This window comes from Lithobates pipiens, unplaced genomic scaffold (assembly GCF_037356315.1).
Source record: "Lithobates pipiens isolate NorthernLeopardFrog02 unplaced genomic scaffold, aLitPip1_a1.2 Scaffold_27, whole genome shotgun sequence".
NCBI classification, from domain to species: domain Eukaryota; kingdom Metazoa; phylum Chordata; class Amphibia; order Anura; family Ranidae; genus Lithobates; species Lithobates pipiens.
In genome coordinates this window covers 101112182-101132392 of record NW_027507788.1, presented here as the reverse complement: position 1 = coordinate 101132392, position 20211 = coordinate 101112182, and the positions used below count along the sequence as shown (strand labels likewise).

The following is a 20211-nucleotide window of genomic DNA, read 5'->3' as shown; positions in this document are numbered from 1 at the left end:
AAAGGAATATTTCACTTTTTTTCACTTTAATCATCATTAAAATCAGTGCTCCCGCCAAAACTGCCATTTTTAAAAACATTTTAGGCATTGACTCATGTCCCCTGGGGCAGGAGCCAGGTCCCCAAACCCTTTTTAGGACAGTATCTTGCATATTAGCCATTAAAATTAACACTTTTAATTTCGAACATTCGAGTCCTATAGACTTCAATGGGGTTCTAACGTTCGTACGAATTTGGGGTCCGTTCGAAAGTTCTGGTGCGAACCGAACCGGGGGTGTTCGGCTCATCCCTAATTATAAGTGAAACCCCATCAATTCCCATCAGTGCAGCCTATCAGTGCTACCTATCAATGCCCATCAGGGCTGCCTATCAGTGCTCATCAGTGCCGCCTATCAGTGCCATCTATCATTTCAACTAACATTTAGTATCCTATCTTTACCTTCTCACTGTGCACTGAGAATACAATGAGGTCAGAATATAGTGGATCACTTCTACTTACAACACAGAAACTACTGTATTTAACACAGTGTGCTTTTACTTTATAGTATATGATCAGGAAGAGATTTTACTGTAAATAAGACCTACCTTTGTCATATTGTCATAAGACAAAAGCAAGAAGTTGGGATTGTCCTTCATGGTCAGCCATCCTTTCACATGTTCAAACCACAGACCAAACATAACTAAAACACAAGCACAGTTTAGAAACAAATTCAGTAGGATTTTCATAGATTTATATACTTATTTTGTTACATTTTAGGGACCTTTTAGCCCTATGCAGTCCATGTTAATGTGCACACTCATTTTGAATAAACTGTCAATGCATGACAACATATAAAACAGAGGACATGCTTTTTTTTTGTAAAGCAGTGCACCATAACACATGGCATATGTGTTGTGTCATGATGCAAGGTGAGTTTACCATCATTTAAAAGAATGGAACTAAAACCAGCACAGAAAGTGTAGTGCATTATTGTGCATGTGGTAACATAAGAATAAATGTGTAAAATAAAAACGCAAAAAAAGGATTTGTAATTTAACTGTGTGATGTGGCAGATATGCATAAACATTACTGCATTTCAATAGTGTATTTATCTGTATGGCAAGAGCTTTGTTTTAACGCTGATGTCCAGACAGTGGAGACAGGAAGAAAGAACAGTTCTGATCAGAAACGCCCTATCCAAAGTTTGGATCACACCGACCTTGTTGCATCGGCCTCATAGGTGGAAAAACTATACAGGGAATTGAAGGGACCAGTCTTGTGTTGTACAAACAGCATAAACAGGTGTCCAGTCCTCTAAACAGGAAATGCTGCAGTTAAAACTTCCCAAGGGTGACTTTATGAGGAGATATCAGACCAATAGTATAAATATTTTGTCTGAGGAAAATGAATGATATGCACATAGTATTAATGGTGTTCATTTGTGATTTTTAAATCAGGATAAGGTGGCCCGGGTGGTTGCATGTCCTTCTGGGGTTGGGACTTGCTCTGGCTGGTGGAGGGTGGGTGGCGAGGAGTGGCACTGGCAAGGCATCCTTACACCCTGAATTGTTTATAATTTGGATAGTTAATTTTTTTCTGTATATAACTCTCATGTAAGTACAGATGATGTGATATTCAAAGAGATCTTCATGTGCTATAGTATCTAATTTTATTCTAGATATGTCATACCCTATATACCCCTGAAGAAGAGGAAAAAATGAATACCTCAAAATGCATTTGGTGTGGCCAAGTCGGGGGATTAATGTGTACAAGCTAGGCATTATGGGAATATACAATAACATATCCCTGATGAAGGACTGATGGGTATTTCTGATATGTTGTATCACATATATTGTGTAATATACCAGCCAATATTTATTTTTTTTAAATGGGAGGAATATTTGCACTATATAATCAATAAAATACCCACAATTTTGAAAATAATAGCTGCTAGCACAGGTCAATAGATATACCAAGCAATAAATAATGTAAAATAATGCAGCGCTACCAAACATATATGAACATAATTAATAAAGAAATGAATATGATAATAATGATAAACATAACCATTAAAGGTACATAAAGTCCAATAAAAACAAAAATAAAGGCAACAATTAATATAAAAAGTCAATGTAAAAAAGGGATTAGAGATAAGATCCAGTGTCCCAAACAGATCCAGCAGGTGAAAGTTGAAAATGGAAAATATAGATGCACATAGGAAAAAAACAGTTTCCCCAAGTCCTCCATGTGAGACAACACCAAGATAGAAAGATGACAGCTTACCAAGCAGTGTTGGCCTCCAAACTAATGGAAAAGCCAGCAGCACAATAGAAAATACCGTTTCCCAGGTATATCCACAAAGAATCCACAAATTGCCAAAACTAGTATATCGAGCGTCCGTAGCAGTGGAATCAGACGGGACACTCCTACGGCCACTCGATATACTAGTTTTGGCAATTGCTGCAGCATTACATGACCACACACTCATTTTAAATGATGACCATGTGAGTGTACTCTGTTATTTTTCTACCTAATAAATCATTTAGACAGCATCATGCTATGGTCTTCTTCTATTTATATGTTGGTGTACCTGTGTGAGGCTGTGATGCGGGATCTTCCAGGACTTACAGTACCTTTGTGGATATACCTGGGGAAAGTTTTTCCCTATTGTGCTGCTGGCTTTTCCATTCGCTTGGAGGCCGACACTGTTTGGTAAGCTGCCATATTTCTATCTTGGTGGTGTCTTACACGGAGGACTTGGGTAAGCTTTTTTTTTTCCTATTTGCCTATCTATATTTTCCATTTTCACCCTTAATCTGCTGGATCTGCGGGATCTGATTGGGACACTGGATCTCATCTCTAATCCTTTTTACATTGGCTTTTTATATTGATTTTTGCTCTTATTTTTATTTTTTTCCCTTTGTGGACCTTTAATCATTATTATCATGTTTATTTATTTTTGAAATATATTTTTATATTCTTTTAATCAACATTAAAAAAAAAAAAGTTTGTTATATGTTTTAATCTATATGATTTTGGTTTAAATGCTACTGCTTTAAAGGTTCTATGGGAAATGTATGACACACTAGGTAAACTATAATGAGGGGTTAAAGTTTGCATGTTTTTTGTTTTTTTTTTCTTCTTTTTTTTTTGCTATGTTTCGTTCCCAAGAAACACAACAGTAAGTGAGAGGAAATCTCTCCAAATAATGAAATCTCCTCTTGACAGTTGTAACAGGAACGGGTGTCCCAACTGGAAGATTTCCCCTCTATTCTGTTTCAATGACACCTCTAAATTTTGGATTTACCCTAATGCTGGCCATAGACTATATGAAAAATTGTCTGAACCCATTTTCAAAAACGAACATTCAGCCGTGAGCACAAACGATAGTGCCATCATGCAATGACTGATAAATCATTCAGTGGGCATAAATGAACCAATTCGTTGTTTGTTTTTTTACAAATACCTTGTGCAAACAGTTCAGACGGGAGATAAATTAACCTTTCAATTTAACGTTTGTTCGGTAGAAAATTTCCAAACTTTTTTTCAGCTCAGAAAAGTTCCAACGATTATCAATTTTGTGCCCATTAACTGTCCGAAAAACAAACAAACTGTCTAAATGACTGAATTTTGGATGATTTTTCATATAGTGTATAGCCAGCATAACTTTCAGTCCCAGTGACAATGGTCACCAGGAAAACTAGAGAGGGTGAATCACCTCATCATGAACACACAGCAGCAATGACCTAACAATGTTTCTAGCCCTTACACATGGCATATAAATAAAGATTCCCTTGTTCCCAATGTTTTTCTGGTAAATCCAGAGGCCAAAGCAGAAGTATTCAACATCTTTTTTAATTTGTACACCCAAGTATTGGTATGCTGATTTCTGGAACTGCCTAATATCAACTATCCATTTTTTTTTTAGTTCAAATATTTTTATTGTGTTTTTCACATATATACCAAAGTAGTACATTAACATTTTGGTTCAATAATTTCATCCTACACATATATAAGACTTATATAAGTGACAAAAATACCTTACCAGTATCTATTATGATTTGTTCGCAATACAATACAACTAATAGTGTATTACTCTTGAATAATAAATGAATCCTCGTTGACCCCAAATGGGAACATTCTGTAAACAAGGGTGGGTTGCTAAACATTAGGAAAGGAGGAAAGGAAGGAAAAAGGAGAGGAAGTTGCCATATCAGTTCAATCTCTTAGTTATATGATCTACCTGAAACACAATATTAGTAGTTCTCGTTATTTAAAGCTCCATGCAAGCCAAACTTTTGTTAATTTAGCTATATCATAATTTTTATGCGCTAGCATTAGTTCAAAATGGGCTATAGAATTGAGTTTTAGGATGACATCTGATAGGTTAGGGGCTAAAGTGGATTGCCATAATCTTGCGGCCAATAAAATATTGGTTACTATAGTTCTATAATTGATTGGGTAAATATCTAAGTTTAGACCTAATAAGGCCATTGCTGGTGTGAGTGCTATTAGATTTGCTGTAAGCAATGCTATAAATGAGGAAATTTACTTCCAAAAACTGGACAAAGCTTTACATCCCCATAATGTATGTGATAAATTACCTATTTGGGTGCTACATCTCCAACATAGGGAGGATGAAGATGGGAACATTTTGAAAAGTCTGTATGGTGTTAAATACCAACGATTTAATATTTTTTTGGGAGTTTTCCCCGTGTTCCATGCAGGAGGATGCTGAATTATTCATTCTTATGGCTTTGTACCATGTTTCCCATGAAAATGATTGGGAAAGATCACTCTCTCATTTAAGCATATTAGAAGTCTTGGTATTTGGGGGAAAGGAGGAGATGAGTTTATAAAATAGTGATATGCCTCCTTTATTATTGATTTCACTTCCAGATCACCTTTGGAATCTCCATGGTTCTATTAGGATTAAAATTCTTAAGGTGTGGTTTGGACTTAAGCTTACCCGAGAAAAGGGTCTTTTGAGTATCTGGCAGGTGATGAAAAAAAACTATTCATTGTTTAATCCAGGGAGTCACATTAAGCCTTGCTTTGCAATATTCAACAGTTTGTAATGGTAATGGAACCTGGACTGGGTCATTTATAGGTTGTAATTTGGTTAAAATTTACTTTCAGGTTGTTAAGGTAGCTTTAAGTGTTAGGTAATTAGGTAGTTAGGTAAGCGAAAGCTAAAGAACATAGATCATTACCTTTAACTAATTCACGTTCAATTTTTAACCATAACATATCATTTGAATAAGTAAACCAATGCTTCATCTGATCAAGTAATGGTGCATAGTAGTATAAGCGAACATCAGAAAGATTCATGCCATCTTTCGCTTTCGTCAAAGTCAGAATCAAGAATGCAACCCTAGGTTTTTTTTTCCTTCCCAGATCAAGTTATTTAGTTTTGAGTTGACTTGAGCAAAAAACGTTACCGGTAATGGAATTGGAAGGGATCGGAAGTAATATAACATTTTTGGTAGTGTTTGCATCTTGAATGCCGATATTCTACCGATCCAGGATAAATGTTTTTTTTGGATGAATTGGAGGTCTTGAGTGATTTGTTATAGAAAAATAGTGTAATTGACCTCATGCAGCTTCTTAGTGGGATAAGTGAGGTGGATCCCTAAATATGAGTTAGCTGGCTTATCCCAGATATACATATAGTGTTGACACAAATTGTTAACTTGATTTGTTGGAATATTCATTGGCAAGGCGTAACATTTGCTAGGATTTATTTTATAATAGGATACTATTCCAAAGGCCTCTAATGTATTCTTGACTTCGCACAGAGAAGTAACAGGAGACAAAAGTGTCAATATGGTGTCATCCAGGAATAGTCCCAGTTTATGTTCTATTTGTCCAATTTTAATAGCACAAATTTTAGAATTGGTTCTTATCGTTTCCCCAAGGGGTTTGATTATTAATGAAAAAATGATAGGCAATAAGGGGCAACCTTTAGAAAGTTTAAAATGGCTTGAAATACTTCCTTATGTGAATACTTTAGCAGTTGGTACGTAAAGGGACATTATGGCTTCATGAATGAAACCGGAAAAGCCAAATTTCTTTAGGGTTTCTGCAATGTAATTTCAATGGACCCTATCGAATGCCTTCTCTGCATCCAAGCCAAATTGCAGAGAAGGCATTTGTTTGTGTTCTATGTGATTGATCAAGTTAAGCATTCTTCTAGTGCTATCAGGACTTTGACAATCTTTGACAAATCCCACTTGATCTGGACCAATAAGGTAGGGTGTCATTTTATTAAACAGTTGGCTAAGACTTTAGAGTCAATTTTTACGCCTGTATTCAATAATGAAATGGGTCAGTAATTAGAAGGTGATGTCAGATCTTTTCCTGGCTTAGGAATTGTAATTGTAGCGGCTTCAAGCATCTCTTTGGGGAACACTTGATTATTTGCAGCATACTTGAGCAATTTATCCAGGTAAGGAGACAATGGGGGTTATTTACTAAAGAAAAAAAATCCAATTTGCACTGCAAGTGCACATGAAAGTGCACTGAAAGTGGATTTGGAAGTAAAATCGCTGTAGATCTGAGGGGGACATGACATGCAAGGAAAATAATAAACAGCATTTTAGCTGGCACATGATTGAATGATAAAAATCAGCAGAGCTTCCACTCATTTCAGATCTACCCCTTAGATTTAGAGTGACTGCAGTGCAAAGTGGATTTGCTTTTCGTAAATAACCCCCAATGTTTTGTTAAATGCTTTAAAATATTCACTAGATAAACCATCTGCAACCAGGGTTTGTTTGTTGGGAGAAACTGAATTACTTTTTTGATTTCATCTATAGATGTTGGTTTGTTAAATTTATCAAGGGCACATTGATCTATAGTTGGTAAGTTTGCTTTTCCTAAAAATGTCTACAGGTTGCAGATGGTGAACAGTACTATAATTTTGAATGTTATATAAATCTTCATAGTATTCAGCAAATGTGTCAGCTATCTTTTGTGGGTTGTGTATGGTTTTCCCTGATTTATGGTGGACTAATTTTAAAATTTTCTGTTTATTATGTTTATGGCATATTTGGAGAGCTCGATATTTACCCGCCTTGTTCGCTTGTGAATATTGATTTAACTTAATTTTTTTTTTTTAAGTATTTCTCATGGTTAGAGATTAGTATCACTCTGAGTTCATTTCTTGCATCACTAAGTTTTTGTAGAAGGGGAATATGATTAGGGGAAGCCTTGTGTTCTTTTAGGTCTAATAGGTTGTTCACTGCCAGCGTTCTTTTTTTTATCCCGCAAGGCCATCTGGATTAGTAGACCTCTGGCATATGCTTTATGAGCACACCATAAACTAGTAGTAGAGCAACATCCATTATCATTAATAGAAAAACAATTCTTCTAATCTTTCCTTCATCACTGTCGGAAAATTTGATCGTTCGTAACGTGATGACGTAATTTAGTTAGGACGGGACTACGTTCAGGCTAGTAGCCAATAGATTTGGTCTAGGAATTTGATCTGAGCATGCGTGCCACTTTGTCTGATGAAAATTCTCTAAAACAATCGGACAAAGTCCAATCGGATCATGTTGTCGGAAAATTTTATATCCAGCTCTCAAACTTTGTTGGTCGGACATTCCAACGGAAAAAGTCAGATGAAGCCCACACGCGGTCGGATTATCCGACAACAAGGTCCAATCGGACATTTCCCATCGGAATGTCCGACCGTGTGTACAGGAGCTTAGAGGTATCCATGAGTGAGTCCATCGGAGCATTAAAGTCATCACATATAATAACATTACCTTTCTGGATTTTCCTGACAGTTCTTAGGATCTTTTGGAGGTATTGCTGAGGATTCTTATTGGGGGCATATACATTGACAATTGTCAATATTGAATATTCAACCTTTGCTACCAATATAACGTCCTTGGGAATCTGTTTTAGAGTTGAAGAGTTGAAAAGAAATAGAGTCTCTAATGATCGTGACGACACCTTTTTTCTTCTTCCGATTGTTTGAAAAGAATACGTGTGGAAATTTATGATAGGAGAATTTAGGGGGATTGTCTCTTGCAAACTGCAACTCCTGTAGGCAAATAATATCATTGCCATATTTTAAAGTGTCATTCCATATAGTTTTCCTTTTGAAGGGGTTATTGAGGACTTTTACATTAAATGACAAAATGTTAAGACTCGCCATGTTGAGGGTAGAATTTGCGTAGATACAGTCCAGATCTTGTACATAGTAGAGCCATTGTGATTGTGGTAGCTTCTAGAACAGTGTAACTTTAGAAGAGGGAGAAAGACAATAAGGTTTCTTTGAAAAGATTAGACTCGGGGTCTAGAACAGAATTAAACTTATAACACCTGAAGAGTTGCCTTGCACAATCTCGCAAAATGCATCAGAGCATCTTTCACCTGAAAGAAGTGAATTTTGGTGATCACATTCCTTGGCAGTTTTTCGGGTATTTGTGGTGGTTTCGGCAGCCTATGTGCTCTGTCAATCACCATTTCTCGATTTGGTAGTGAAGGGAGTAGATTTAGGATCATTTTCTGAAGGAATTGTTTCAAATCTTTGTTTTTGACGTTTTCAGGAATACCCCTGAATTTGATGCTATTCCTTCTAGACCTATCGTCAAGGTCTGCCATTTTAGGTTTCAGTTGTGTAAGTTCCTCTTCTAGTCCAAAATGATCATCCACTAGCTGGTTATGTGCCTCAGTAAATTCTGTCATTTTATTCTCCATATAATCCACTCTTTCTCCTAAACTGTCTGTTTCTTTTCTGGATGTTTGCATAAAGGTTCTCATGTCATATTGCAGCGCTCCCCTCAGTGACTAACATTTCTTTCATGTCTGTGTCTAAAACCGCTGTGCCAGTGGTTGGAAAGGCTGCTAGTTTTTCCTCATAAGGGTTATTAGGAAGTACAGGGTCACAATCAATGGGAGTTTCACTTACTTGTGCCTCTGACACTGACAGCCTTCTTTTCTGTCTCACAAGACTGGAGACATCAGACTGAGAAGAGTCTGTATCCTGGTGCTGCTGCTGTGGCTGTGTGTGTCCTCTTCCTCTCAGAGTGGGCTGCTTGCCTGCTTGTGTGTGTGTGAGAGGAGGGACAGGCGCCATTATCATTCCTGAGAGACCGGGCTACAGAATTTGCCTAATTTGTGGGGTTTATCCCATGCTTCTGCATTTATGGGGTATTGTTCCCCCTACCTTCCAGCTACTTTTTTTACCCTCATATTTTTTGGGTCGCCTTTAGCTACTATAGGGAGACCCGTTGTTCCGGAGCTCAGCTAGTGTGCACCCATGCACACTCCTCAACTATCCATTGTTTTTGTTAACTTCTAAAGTGAATATCATTTGACAGTTATGTGGACCTCTGGTCTTAAACTGGGGCTACTATGTAAATGTTGTTTTGGCTGGGCTGTAAACAGCTCTGTACAGTTCAGAATAGTTGTTTTTCCCTAAGCTCAGTTAGGTTCTGAATTTCTCACTGTCATCTGTAGGTCTCATGGATACTGCAGGTCCTAGTACTGTAGACTGAGTTATGAATATTTATATTTTCTTCAGCCTGCACAGTAGATGGTTCATGGCCCCTGGTACATGCTGGGGGAGAATAAAAATATTTACAACAGTTCATGTGCTTGCTCTCTTGCCTCAGGCTGAGGCCTGAGGAGGTGCTACTGGAGGGAGCTCTGTGACAATGCCCAGAAGCCGATTTGGGACCTATGTATGCTGAGGTGGACCTAAGGCTGTCCTGCTTGGTGTAGAGAAATCTGTGCCAAGGTGAGAATTTCCAAGGGATCCAAAGCCTGGAGACTTGATTGGATGACTCACTGGGTCAGCTTAAAGGTTCTGACACTGTGAAGTTTTTTTTTTTATGGATCTAAAGAGTAATTAATATGCAGTGGTATCTGGGACCCCAACCCTCACTCTATCTCCTTTTTAGTTCAACATAGAAAACTTTGAAATTACAAAAAGTGACTGGCATACAATTTCTGTGCACGGTTCCATGCGTCAGAGGGGGTGGAGTCACCGGGTGGCCCCACCCTCCGCTATAAAAGAACTGTCAGAAGAAGAGAAGCGTCACACAGCGGGAGCCTCCCATTGCACGGAGCAGCTGGAGAACCAAGAAGAGACGCCGTGGAGGAAGATGCCAGATGAGAACACCGGACCAAGAAGAAGCGGATCGGAGGAAGAAGAAGAAGATGGAGGAAGAAACCGAAGGATGAAGAAAGGAAGAAGACCAGAAGAAAGAAGATGAAAGAAGACTTTAATAAGACTTTAATAAAGGAATTGTCAAAGTCCGTCTCCTGTAATTTTTAACACTTTTTTGTCCCTTTTTTGGTGAAATGGTAGGGGTACTTTTGTACCTCCTTGCCATTTCACACAGGGGGAGGCCGCGATCTGGGGGTCCCCTTGTTAAAGGGGGCTTCCAGATTCCGATAAGTCCCCCGCCCGCAGAACCCCACAACCACCGGCCAGGGTTGTGGGGATGAGGCCCTTGTCCTCATCAACATGGGGACAAGGTGCTTGGAGGGGCTACCTCAAAGCACCCTCCCAATGTTGAGGGCATGTGGCCTGGTACGGTTCAGGAGGGGGGGCGCTCTCTCGCCCCCCCTCTTTTCCTGCGGCCTGCCAGGTTGCGTACTCAGATAAGGGTCTGGTGTGTATTTTGAGGGGGACCCCAACGCCATTTTTTTGGCATGGGGTTCCCCTTAAAATCCATGCCAGACCTGAAGGGCCTGGTATGGATTTTGAGGGGGACCCCCACGCCATTTTTTTGGCACGGGGTTCCCCTTAATATCCATACCAGACCCAAAGGGCCTGGTATGGAATTTTGGAGGACCCCCACACATTTTTTTTTTCTTATTTTTTTTTTTTTGTTAATGCTAATGACCTGTGTTCAATGCAAATAGCCTTAAAAAAAAACCCATAGAAGACGTACAACATTAGAATCCTACTATAGCTTGTAGTCTAACTATTTTACCAGGAATGTATGATTGCAGCATCATAAGTGAGTTTGCTGCTCTGTCGAATCTTCTTTAAACATTCGACAGACACCATAAGCCTTCAATAACAGATTCGACCGTAATTCATTTGGATTTTCGGATGAATGCAATTTTTTAACGAAAAACTAAATATATAAAAACGGATTTCCGAAACAAAATTTTTCAGTCTGCACATGTCTAATCTTTCCTACATATAAAACTATAGAGTGTACAGATGAGGAATATTTTCTTGTTTCATCTATAAGACGTTTTGAACTCATTAGGTTACAGAGATTTGTGAAATTCATAAACAAAATGTAGGAAATAAAATGGATGACATCTAGAGGAAGAAATAGTGTTATTAGTTGCACAACGTATAAAGATCAAGGTGGCCTAAGTTGGGCTTTAATACACAAAAGGAAATTTGTATTAGTAAGTATGTACAAATGAAAAATGTACACCAAAATTACTACAATAACTTAAAAGAGTATATGCTCCCTGAAAATAAGCTATCGTTTTTCTTACCATCATTGCTGAGAAAATGTGAGATGAAATCCTGAAAATCTTCCCTGCATTCCATGAATTGTGCATACAAGGAGAAGTAATAGTAAGATACACACACATCTTTAGGGTTGCGTACGGTATAGATCACCTACAACAGGAAAGCAATATCTAAAGTTATTATAAAGTTATTACATTTACACTTTACAGACAAATGTACTCTATGAATTAAAGAGGTTAACCATAACCTTCTTGCTGGTGATAGTACAAAATATGAAAGCAGGTTCTGTGTATTCCATAGTGATTCTGCCTCTAGAAAGTTCTCACCAGAGGCATGATCGCAGGTGTGACAGCCTTATTGTATCCCCTGCACTTATTTAGAAAAAAAGGAGAAATAGCCCATGGGACTTTAAATGAGTAGATCACTGAGGTCATGACAATTAAGTAGAGTAAATTTAATTAGAATTAATTACCATTCCAAAGACATAATCACAAAGGAGCGTAAAATCATCATCAGTCATAATACATATTGATACAATTTGGAAAGTACATAAATATACATAAACATCTTTTGCACTCGACACGTTTCGCAAGCTCTGCTCGCTTCCTCAGGAGTAGATGTATACATGATTATCTAAAAAAATAGTAGAAATCAGTAAAATCTAAGATTCAGTGATTGCTTGAAGTTGGAGAAAAGCATGTGACCTCAAATGAGGTACCCCATACTTACATTATGGTTGGTTAATCCAAAAAAGCTGATCCCAAATGGAGACCATGGAGACTGATCCGACCGGGAGCTGAAGAGGCGTGACCCACATCAACCAATCGGGACCCAGCAGGGGGCCGACCATGGCAAAAAGAAGAGTTGAACACAGCATGTGTATGTTTTCTGAATTGTCCCATTAGCCATACATATCATGACAACTATAATAAAGGTATATATGTATCTAAATTAGTAAGTATACCAGTAATAACCTATAGATAAAGGTAAAGTATTGCTGTCGTATAATAGAGTCAATGAGAATATGGACAGGGATGCAAACAGAAGAAAAAAGGCACAATAAATAGATATCTATACCATTACTACTACTATGTCTGCTACAATATTATGAATTACTTATAATAGATTTGGCTATACTTCTTGATCCTGCCATGGTTACCACGGTGCATTTGGCTACTAAGATACATTAAGAGACACATTTTTCTATTTCCTTTTCCCCATCACCCCTTTTATTTCACTTGTTCACTCTTTTCTCACACTCTCTCTCACACGTTCCCTTTTTTCTTCTGTTTGCATCCCTGTCCATATTCCATTGACTCTATTATAGGACAGCAATACTTTACCTTTATCTATAGGTTATTACTGAGTATACTACTATACATATATACTAGACATGTGCATTCGTTTTCGTCCGAATGCATTTTCGTCCGAATTTCAGCTATTTTTGTTTTCGTTTTGACAAACGATAACGAAAGCACAAAATCCGAAAAAAACGAAAGATCCGACATAAATAAATGCTTTATTTTCGTTTTCATTGTTACAACAGTTCGATATAGAATAGGAGATTCGACATGACTCTGACAACAATGTGTCTATAGAACCTGTGGTCGAATGTGCCTAACCTTACCTCTATTAGTCCAAGATTATATAGAGAAAATATTCGACAGAGAAAAGATTTGACGGAGAAAAAAGATTCTGCAAGTTACTGTCCTAAAAAGTGTTTGGGGACCCGGGTCCTGCCCCAGGGGACATGTATCAATGCAAAAAAAAGTTTTAAAAACTGCCATTTTTTCGGGAGCAGTGATTTTAATAATGATTAAAGTGAAACAATAAAAGTGTAATATTCCTTTAAATTTCGTAGGGGGGGGGGGGGTTGTCTATAGTATGCCTGTGAAGGGGTGCATGTTTCCCGTGCTTAGAACTGTCCCTGCACAAAGTGTCATTTATGCAGGAAAAAAAGTCCTTTAAAATCACTCGCAGCTATTATGAATTGTCGGCTCCCGTAATACAGAGAACACTTATTGAAAGTCATTGATAAAAAAAAAAATTAAAAAAATTAAAAAAAAAGCGTGGGGGTCCCCCAAATTCAATTACCAGGCCCTTCAGGTCTGGTATGGATATTAAGGGGAACCCTGCCTCAAATTTAAGAAAAAATTTGACGTGGGGTTCCCCCTAAATATCCATAACCAGACCCTTCAGGTCTGGTATGGATATTAAGGGGAACCCCGCGTCAAATTTTAAAAAAAATTGACGTAGGGTTCCCCCTAAAAATCCATACCAGACCCTATATCCGAGCACGCAACCTGGCAGGCCGCAGGAAAAGAGGGGGGGACGAGAGAGCGGCCCCCCTCCCTCCTGAACCATACCAGGCCACATGCCCTCAACATTGGGAGGATGCTTTGGGGGTCTGTGACCCCTCAAAGCACCTTGTCCCCATGTTGATGAGGACAAGGGCCTCATCCCCACAACCCTGGCCGGTGGTTGTGGAGGTCTGCGGGCGGGGGGCTTATCAGAATCTGGAAGCCCCCTTTAACAAGGGGACCCCCAGATCCCGGCCCCCCCCTGTTTGAAATGGTAAGGGGGTACAAAAGTACCCCTACCATTTCACAAAGAAAGTGTAAAAAATGGTTAAATAAAACAAACACACTTTTGAAAAATTCCTTTATTAAAAATAAAAAAATTAAAAAAAAGATTCCAGCGGCGGTAATCCACTCTTGCTATCCAGCGACGGACGGTCATCTCTCCAGCGATGGCTCATCTCATCCAGCGCAGCGAATGCTCCATCCTTCTTCTGTCTCCGTGGAGGAGACACTGCAGGCATTCCGGCGGCTGACGTTTCTTATATACGGAGGGCGGGGCCACCCGTCACCTGACCCCACCCCCCTCTGACGCAAGGGGAAACCCGGGGTTCCCTGTGACGTATGGGTGACCCCGCACCCCTCTGATGTAACACAGGCAGGTTTCCGTTACATCAGAGGGGGGCGGGTTCACCCATACGTCACGGGGAACCCCGGGTTTCCCCTTGCGTCAGAGGGGGGCGGGGTCAGGTGACGGGTGGCCCCGCCCTCCGTATATAAGAAACGTCAGCCGCCGGAATGCCTCCAGTGTCTCCTCCACGGAGACAGAAGAAGGATGGAGCATTCGCTGCGCTGGATGAGATGAGCCATCGCTGGAGAGATGACCGTCCGTCGCTGGATAGCAAGAGTGGATTACCTGAAGGGTCTGGTTATGGATATTTAGGGGGAACTCCACGTCAAATTTTTTCTTAAATTTGAGGCAGGGTTCCCCTTAATATCCATACCAGACATGAAGGGCCTGGTAATTGAATTTGGGGGACCCTCACGCTTTTTTTTTTATTTATTTTTTTATCAATGACTTTCAATGAGTGTTCTCTGTATTACGGAGCCGACAATTCATAATAGCTGCGAGTGATTTTAAAGGACTTTTTTTCCTGCATAAATGACACTTTGTGCAGGGACAGTTTTAAGCACCAGAAACATGCGCCCCTTCACAAGCATACTATAGACAACCCCCCCTACGAAATTTAAAGGAATATTACACTTTTATTGTTTCACTTTAATCATTATTAAAATAACTGCTCCCGAAAAAACGGCCGTTTTTAAAACTTTTTTTTGCATTGATACATGTCCCCTGGGGCAGGACCCGGGTCCCCAAACACTTTTTAGGACAGTAACTTGCAAATTAGCCTTTAAAATGAGCACTTTAGATTTTGAACGTTGGAGTCCCATAGACTTTAATAGGGTTCTAAAGTATGCTATATACTAGCTCCGTCGAATCTTCTTTATACATTCGACAGACACCATAAGCCTTCAAAGACAGATTCGACCGTAATTCATGAGGATTTTCGGACGAATGCAATTTTTGAACGAAAAACTAAATAAATAAAAACGAATTTCGGGAGTAACTAAATAAATTAAGTTTTCGGACGAAAACGAAATTCCGAAACGAAATATTTTACTCTGCACATGTCTAATATATACCTTTATTATAGTTGTCATGATATGTATGGCTAATGAGACAATTCAGAAAACATACACATGCTGTGTTCAACTCTTCTTTTTGCCATGGTCGGCCCCCTGCTGGGTCCCCGATTGCTTGATGTGGGTCATGCCTCTTCAGCTCCTGGTTGGATCAGTCTCCATGGTCTCCATTTGGGATCAGCTTTTTTGGATTAACCAACCATAATGTAAGTATGGGGTACCTCATTTGAGGTCACATGCTTTTTCTCCAACTTCAAGCAATCACTGAATTTTACATTTTACTGATTTCTACTATTTTTTTAGATAATCATGTATACATCTACTCCTGATGAAGCGAGCAGAGCTTGCGAAACGCGTCGAGTTCAAAAGATGTTTATGTATATTTATGTACTTTCCAAATTGTATCAATATGTATTATGACTGATGATGATTTTACGCTCCTTTATGATTATGTCTTTGGAATTGTAATACATTTTAATTAAATTTACTCTACTTAATTGTCATGACCTCAGTGATCTACTCATTTAAAGTCCCATGGGCTATTTCTCCTTTTTTTCTATATATAATTCGGGATGGAGTTGTATCACTTTAGGAGGCAGTATCCAGCCCGTCCCTTTCTTTCCACTGCACTTATTTAGGTGTTTTCATTCTTCACTCAGGATGAAGGGTGTAGGTATTTGGATCTAACGTGAAGTCCAGAGGAAGGATGTGTGGCTATTAGGTCCCTTCATCCCCTGCTTTGGGGGGTCTTTCTTCAGCAGAGCCCCACCCCTAGTATTTATTGGTCTACTTGGCTGGCCACAAGGAGCAGAATCCACCGGGTCTTTTAGTTAGGTGGACCTAAGTGTGCCTTACCCCCATCAGGAGCCTTGTTTTTTGGGGGTCAAAAAAAGGGTCCTTCCTCTGCTACATGCAGTTTATACAGCAATGAACATGTTCACATACCATTGTAAAGATCATAGTTAATTTGGGCCAGCATGGTTCAACAGAATCATTTAAACTGGCAAAAAACATGAATTTAGCATTTCTTTCAGTGACCCCATTCCGTTTTTTAAGTGGTTCCTTGCAGGGTCCTATGGATCCATCCATTTGTTCATGTTCTATGAAAGTATTACAGGCCTATATCAGGACACTACCTACCCTGACATGCACAAGCAGCCAGAGAACACTATATACATTCAGAACATACCTCTGCTCCTCCTCCTCCAAGATATTTATAATGGCTATCATTGGGGCATAAGGCTAAGAATTATGGGATGTGTAGTGCCAAGAAGGGGGATCAAATTATTTTGGCTAGAGTTATTATTGCACTTCCTGAAATAAAATTTGGTGAAGCAGCACATAGCAGCCTGGGGCTGTAGGGCCTGGTTCCCATTAGTGCAATTTCAGATGACAGTAATGTGAACCTAGCCTAAGTCTTTCTGAACACTTTGGAAATAAATAATTCATTATACCATAATAAAATAAATTATTTATGATAAAAAAAACAAATATTTTGTCCTTTTTAAACAAAACTCTATTCAGCGAATGTGTTTTCATTTGTGGGTAAAATGTTAAAGTGATATTAAAGGGCTCTTGAACGACTGTGGCATGAAAATAAATCTCTGCAGGACTTTACCCTATATAAATCTGCCCTTCTGAAATACAATTCCTGTCCCCATGTTGCCAAACAAACCTACTTTGTCTCTCTTATTAATACCTTGTCATCCAGTCCCTGTTGGGTCTTCTCTACCTCCAACTCTCTGCTTTGTCCTCCACCCCTACTACCCACTAACTCACTCACTGCCAAAGAGATTGCCAATCACTTCAAAGACAAGGTTAATGCAATATGTGAGGACATCGGCGCTGTGCATACATTTTCCTCACTTAATACACCTTGTCTAACAGCACAGTCAACACTCTCCTCCTTTGAACTGGCTACTACTGAAGAGGAAATAGTCCTAACACAGTGGCTGAGGGCCACTTATCCTGCTTTTTATCTGAAACGGGACTATTTGATATATGGCGAACCCGATATCCGCAAGAGCGCCAATATTCTTGTTTTTCAGGTACTCACCTTACCTTATCTAGAATTGAAATGGCCTTAGCTAATAGTGAAGCATTTCTGTTGATAAGGAGTGTAGAATATGGCCCAAGAGGGGTCTCTGATCACTCCCCACTGTCGTTGGTTGTAAACGCTGGGGGTAAAGCCCAACGCATCGAGTGGAGAATAAATCCAACTTGGCTAGAACTGATGGGCAGCTCTGGAGGAATAGTAGAAAAACTGCAAGAATTTGTCCAAATGAATACAGGTACAGCGTCGTGGGGGGTGGCCTGGGACTCCCTGAAAGCCTACCTTAGGGGCCTTTCAATTTGACAGGTAGCACGAGTGAAGGGGATTTCTAAAAGGCGGGAGATTGATGTTAGAAAAGAGATGCTGCTTGCAGAAAGGTCCTATGTGATGAATCCAACCTTTGATACCCAGAAAGAGTGGCTAGAAAGACAACGGGCTTACAAAATGACCATCATGAGGAAGGCAGAGAATAAACCAATATTTCAGCAACAATGTCAATTTGGAGAAGGAGAGAGAGTCGGTCATATGCTGTCCTTTTTGATTAGAGCTAACACCTCCCCTCCGGTTGTTTCTGCGGTCAGAGTCCCAGGAGGAGGGATTACGACGGATGTAGGAGAGATAATCAAAGTATTTAGTAATTATTATAAATCTCTCTATACATCCAATAGAGAGCAAGGGAGGGAGAAAATTGATGATTTACTTCAGGAAATATCAACCCTGACCTTATCAACAGAGGCTAAAAGAGAGTTAGAAGCCCCAATCTCGCTGCAGGAAATCCATTGTGCTGTAGCTGGGATGTCCAATCGGAAATCCCCAGGTCCAGATGGGCTCCCCATAGAAATTTATAAAAAATATGGGGAGGTTCTGCTCCCGGAATTACTAAAAACTTTCGAGTGGGCACTATCCAGTGGGGGTCTGCCCACATCAATGTCGGAAGCTAACATCATTGTAATTCATAAGGAGGAGAAAGATCCGTTAGAACCTTCATCTTATCGCCCTATCTCTCTTCTCTGTACGGACGTGAAAATTTTTGCTAGAATTCTAGCAACGCATCTAAACAGACACATACAAAATCTGATACCTTCGGATCAGTCAGGGTTTATCCCCAATAGGTCGACCAGCGTTAATATTAGGCGAGTTTTCTTAAATATGCAGATTCCAACAGATGAGGAGGGTTCAGGGGCTGTGTTAGCCTTGGACACACCTAAGGCCTTCGACACCCTAGAATGGGATTATTTATGGAGAGTACTTGAGAGTTTTGGCTTTGGCTCTTCATTTATTAGGTGGGTGAAAATACTTTATACTGAACCACGCGCAAAGGTAAAGATTAATAATGAATACTCATGTCTTTTTCGGCTTGAGAGAGGAACAAGGCAGGGATGCCCCCTGTCTCCTTTATTATTTGCCCTTGCAATTGAACCCCTAGCAATAAAGACCAGATCAATGACCAAGATACAAGGATTTCGGAGACAGTTGCAGGAGGATAAAATATCGTTGTTTGCAGATGACGTCCTATTTTTTTTAGGTGATGTCCAGTCCTCACTGAAAACTGTAATACAAATGGTCGGAGAGTTTGATCGGGCTTCTGGTCTGGTTGTCAACTGGGAAAAATCCGCCTTATTGCCAGTTGATCCTCTTGGCAACCAGACCTGTGTAGACATCCCCAAATTAAAAATAGTGGGAAAATTAAAATTATCTGGGTGTCTGGATTGACAGAGACCTAAACCAATACCTCAGGGATAACATAAGTCCATTGTTGCTTAAATGGAAGCAAAAAGGAGATACTTGGAGCCGCCTCCCTCTGTCAGTAGCTGGGCGCTGTAACCTAATAAAGATGATTTGGTTACCTCAGATTTTATATTTCTTCCACAACTCCCCAGTTTGGATAGACCATAAATGGTTTAAACGAATAGAATCTTTGTTTAGAGACCTGATATGGAAGAAGGGTCAGCCTAGGATCAGTTTACAAACCATGCAGTTACCATTAAAAGAGGGGGGAGTGGCAGTTCCACATCCTAGGACATATTTTCTTGCATCCCAGCTCCAACACTTGGGGGGTTGTGGAGATTATGAGGGTGGGAATCCCAATAGGAGTTTAATGTTGATGAGGTCAATGCATAACTCTCTACTTGAGGTTCTGGAGGCAGAGTCATTCTTCCATAAGTGCTCAAAGTTTAAATTGATTAAAAAAGTCTGGCAGACAGCGAAGCTTTTGCTGGGGTATAAGGGGATATCAGAATATGTTCCTTTATGGAACAATAATAAACTGCCAGAACTAAGTAATATAGAGAAATCAGCAGAATGGGAGAGGCAGGGCATTAGACGCTTATGACAGCTATAAGACGGCAGTACCTTGAAAGCTTTTTCAGATTTAAAACAAGAATTCAACATATCAAATAGTACCTTTTATAAGTAACCTTTTTTAAGTACTTACAACTTAGGCACGCGATCCAAACCCAGTTCAGGTCACAAATAATCGAATGGACTCAGCTTTCAATTTTGACCAGTATAATTAATTCAGATGTATCTAAAGGCCTAATCTCTAAAATATATACTAGTTTGGAAGCTAGAACAATAAGCAGAATAGGACTTTCTAAGAGTAGAGCTAAATGGGAAAGAGACATAGGGGCAATAAGAACAGAGGATTGGGGAGAAATCCGGCAAAGAGGAAGGTTGGTCTCAATCTCTCCCTCACAGAAGGTGTTGCACCTATTTCT

At 39.5% G+C, this 20211-nt stretch overlaps 1 protein-coding gene across 1 annotated transcript in view; it reads right to left on the bottom strand.

Annotated features, from left to right (window-relative positions):
• Nucleotides 1–20211, bottom strand: part of LOC143934028 (sulfotransferase 2B1-like) — a 125141-nt gene that overhangs the window by 16745 nt on the left and 88185 nt on the right. The window contains exons 4-5 of the mRNA XM_077457268.1: nt 11464–11590; nt 585–679 (exon numbers count right to left, since the gene is read on the bottom strand). Coding sequence (XP_077313394.1) covers nt 585–679; nt 11464–11590 — 222 coding nt within the window. The remainder of the gene's footprint in view (nt 1–584; nt 680–11463; nt 11591–20211) is intronic.